The sequence below is a fragment of the Pygoscelis adeliae genome, unplaced genomic scaffold, assembly GCF_000699105.1.
Source record: "Pygoscelis adeliae isolate BGI_AS28 unplaced genomic scaffold, ASM69910v1 Scaffold205, whole genome shotgun sequence".
Taxonomy (NCBI): domain Eukaryota; kingdom Metazoa; phylum Chordata; class Aves; order Sphenisciformes; family Spheniscidae; genus Pygoscelis; species Pygoscelis adeliae.
Window position 1 is genome coordinate 24,535 of NW_008824759.1, and position 4,284 is coordinate 28,818.

The window sequence follows — 4,284 nt, forward strand, 5'->3', positions numbered from 1 at the left end:
GGCTGGGCCGCGGGGCGCCCGACTCGGGGCTAGTGCCGGTGCGGTGTGGGGTCGCGCCGCAGGCTGGGGTGACCTCCGCCCCCTCCGCACGGGGCGCGCCTCAGCCCTGCCAGGGTCCTTCCAAGGGCGGTGAACAGCTCCGGCTGTGGCCGGGCCCTGCCCCGCCTGAGGGAGGTGTTAAGAGGGCGCGTCGGGGCCCGCTCCATTCGGCACCTGTTTATGGACCTGTTGTCCACGAGTGTGCCCGCTCCCTTTCTGTTCACACGGACACTATCCCCACAACCCCTTGTGGCGACAAGGTCCTGAAGTTCCCCACCTGCCATGTAACAAGTATTTGTACTTACTGAAAACTGAGCACCAACTAATTTTCATGAGTGCCGCTTTTTCCTGTGCTGTGGGTTTTGGTGAAAGTGTTCTGCATTCAGCTTGTCTGCCACCTCGTGCTTCTACAAACCGCAGTCCTGCCCCTCTGTTCCTTTCTCAAACCCAAGTCCCAGCCTTTTTAGTCTCTCCTCGCACAGCAGTGGCACCATTCCCTTTGTTGTATCAGCTGCCCTTCTCTGGACCTTCCCTAACTCCCCTAAATCCATCTTGTGATGCAGTGCCTAGACCTCCATGCAGCACTCAAGACATGAGTGCACCAGGGTTTTGTATCACAGTAGAATGACTACCTCTGCCTTGTCCTGTGCTTCTCCTGGCAATGCACAGCATTTTGTTGCTTCTCCGGCTGCCCTGGCATGCAGAGCCCATGCCTGCAGAGGACAGCCATCAACACCTTGGGATCCATCCTGCAGTGCAACTGCCAGGTTCCAGTTCAGCACTCTGCAGGCCATGTTCAGGTAATTTTCTTTAGATGCATTACCTTATATTTATCCATACAGAACCAAATAGACCTCTTCTCTGTGTGTTTGCTGGAGGCCACTTGCTACAACGTGATGTGACCTTTTTACTGGCTGCCCCATTTCCACGCACAATAATGTCCTGCTGCCCAGTGGGACTGGCTGCCATCCCATCCTAGGAGGTTGCTGAGCACAGCCATCACCTTCCAGCAAAGGAGGCAATGGATTGCTCCTTTGTTTATTGGTGGCTGCTGGAGTGAAGGCAAGTGCCCAAGATCTCACCCATGCATAAGTGTCAGCATTTCTCAGGGCTGGTAAGGGCAGAGCTGATGCAGGAAAGGCTGTGTGTCATAGGAAAAAAATAAACAGCGGGACAACTTGGAAACACAGAGGGAAGCATAGAAAACTCCACAGCCAGAGTGAATGCTTTTATCCAAGAGTTTGACCAAATGCTGCCTGGAAAACCTTTAGCATTGCAAAGAAATACTTTTGTTTAGGGAAACAGGATTACACCATGAGGTCTCAGACACAGTGTCTGAGTATGTGCCCCGAGAGGTCCAGATTTGTCACTAAGATGCAGAAATACATTTCCTCCTTCTATAAGATTGGTAGCAACAGTGAGATCGCTTCACCTTCTGTCCTTGCAGGAGCAACAGCAACAACCCTATAGATTGATACCGTGAGAAGCCTATAAACTGCAGTACTTCTGCACCTCAGCCCTGTAGGAAAACCCTCTCCTCAACATTTCGCCTGACTCCACAAAGGACAGGAGATCTGAAAACTTATCTTAAAATTTACTTAGTTTGGGGATAAGAGAGAAGCAAAACACAAGAATTATTTGTTCAACCCCCAGTTCGGATAGAGGGGGACAGGAGTTGTATGATGATGATAAGTTAGGAAATGGGGAGACCATAGGGAGCTTAGGACGAGGGCTCTGGAGGTAGTGCAGATGCTCAGCAGTGAGGCTGTTGCACACACCTTTTGGTGTGCATATGTTGCATCACTCATGTTCATGTGCTAGAATCCAGGCCTCCTTGCTGCCATGCATAGGATGAGCTTAAAAGCTTTAGCAACTCTTTGTATAATTTTAGGATCATGGGCAGTGCCATTTTGCTTAGTAGAGCTTTTAACTGCCATGAGAGGGACATGAACAACTAAGGTGAATAATCATGACTCACAAGAAGGGATGAATAAGTGTTTCTTATGCAGAGTGTTGCTGCTGGTCATCCAGCAACCTGAGCTGAAGCTTTCTTTGGAATTTGTGATGTGCTGGAATTACTTGTTCAAAGACAGAGCTGGGAAGCACTGCTCTGTTGATTTGATGATGCATTCAGTGTTTTACTAGAGCGTTTGCTGCTAACAAGTGAGGTACAAACTTCAAGGTATGGTAGAATTCTTATTCCATTTCTGTTGCTATATTAAGAATTGTCAAAAAAATGCTTTGCGTCACTTCACTCCTGCTCAAAGTACCACAGCTGGGCTTGGTCAGCATCGTCTTCTGGGTTCCTATTCTCACTGCAACGAGTAGCAGTCAACAGAAGAGAGCAACAGGAAGCTGAGGACACCAATATTAGTCTTAACCTCTGCTTTGGGTTCTCTTTTTAATTTTTTTTTTTAGTTTTGGCTCTTCTGTTTCTGGCTGCTCCTGATGTCATTGCTGCACTAAAGGGAGGGAAGGGCCTGGCCTGGCTTGCCATGGGCCAAGAGCTCTGACCTGGTTCAGTGCCCTCCCTGGGAACTTGGAGAGTGAAGTGGAAGGAGCAAGTCATGAACTGCCTCATATTTCTCCAGTGTGAGGCAGCTGGGAGCTGCAGCACAATCACTGCTGAACACCACAGCCAGATTTATTGACTGTCCCACATAAATAAATAATCACAGGAACAATGAGCGCAGCACGATGACGATGCAGCAGTGCTGCAGAAAAGAACTGGAGGTTATTGTGAATGACAAATTGAACTCAAGTCCACAATGTCATCCTGTTGCGAAAAAAACTAACATTGCTAGAGCATATAAACAGGAATGTCACATGTAGGACACATGAAGAAATTCTTCTGCCCCCCCTTTCAGCGCTGGTTAGGCCTCCTGTCTTGCACACTGTGTTTCCAGAAGCAAGTGGATCAGCTGGGTCGGATCCAGAGGAAAGCAAAAGAAAGCTCTAGAAATACAACCGATGAGAAAAATTTTGATCCTAGCCCTCTCATTTGACAGAACAGGTGTCTGTTAACAACTTGCAAGCTTCTTAATAGGGATGTGTCTTAAGAAGTTGCAAACTTATAAAAAGCTGCTGTCAAGAGGAGGGGAATATTTTGTTCTCCCTATCTGCTGTTGGCATGGTCAGGAAGCAGTGAGCTTAGCTTGAAGCAAAAGGGATGTGATTTAGGCACCCCCAAAAAAAGACAATACTTCTCCCACACACACCAACTCCACCACTTCGTAAGGAGACGAGCAGTTGTTGCTGGAGCAGACTGGTTGGGCAGATGGTGGGTTTTCCATTACTGGGGCTCAAATTCAGTTATAAGAGGGGCTGGCCTGCCTGTGCTCTGAGAGAAGGAGGTGCCTGGTGCTGCCCACCCCACTCACTGCAAGCTTATGGTGTCACCTTGCCACCATGTCATGCAAAGCCACCATGCCCCTTTCCCTCCCATCCCCATTGGCTGGTCACTGTCCCTGTGGCTTCAAGGCCATCAAGGGGGCAGCTGCCACAACAAAGCATGCAACAGCTCAAGTGTCTGAAGTCGTAACTCAAACACAGGGTATGCACTTACATAATGTTTACCTGGATGTAAGCAAAACACAAGGCTGGACAAGGTGTTTCTCTTCACTGTGCCTGTACCCAGGAGCCTCTAACGCTCATACTTTGTGGAGCATTCCTCTCAGCATCTGTAACAGGGCTTGCAAGACTTTCATTGTGGCTGTTGGGCCTGTAGCTCACCAGTGCTTCCAACACTCCACGAACCTGGAGTGCACTCTGTGTCTCTCAGCATGCTTGCAAGGGACTTAGGGCCCTGGCTGAGCATGCAAGGGCCCTCGTAGCTGCTGGACTCCTTCCCCTCCCCAGTGCTGCAATGGTCCATGGCTGGGGAGAGCAATCTGGATTGCCCAGCACAGCCGGTACCAGGTTGCAGCACTGCATTTGCAGACACTGGTATTGTGGGAGGCCCACAAGATGCCATGGTCATGAAAACATTTGGGTTTTACATTCCTCAGTTTTCTTGACAGAGGGAAATTGCAATTGTAGGAGATAGTGCTCATTAAGGCAAGTGTATAAATGCAGCAGCTTTCAGCCTGGGCCAGGGCCTGCAGAAGAGAGCTCTATCAGGAGCCTAGACAGTGTCACTGTCCCTACTGCAATGCCCTGCGTTCACGCACGGTGTGAGCCACCTTGTTCCACTTTCAAAAGAAGTGCAGAGATCAGACAGGTCCCAGATGCCAGTGCTCCCCTTTC

General features: G+C 49.4%; 1 protein-coding gene across 1 annotated transcript in view; it reads right to left on the reverse strand.

Annotated features, from left to right (window-relative positions):
• MARVELD3 (MARVEL domain containing 3) overlaps positions 1-323 on the reverse strand; it is a 2,349-nt gene extending 2,026 nt beyond the window's left edge. The window contains exon 1 of the mRNA XM_009323513.1: positions 214-323. Coding sequence (XP_009321788.1) covers positions 214-323 — 110 coding nt within the window. The remainder of the gene's footprint in view (positions 1-213) is intronic.
• Positions 324-4,284: the final 3,961 nt, after the last annotated feature.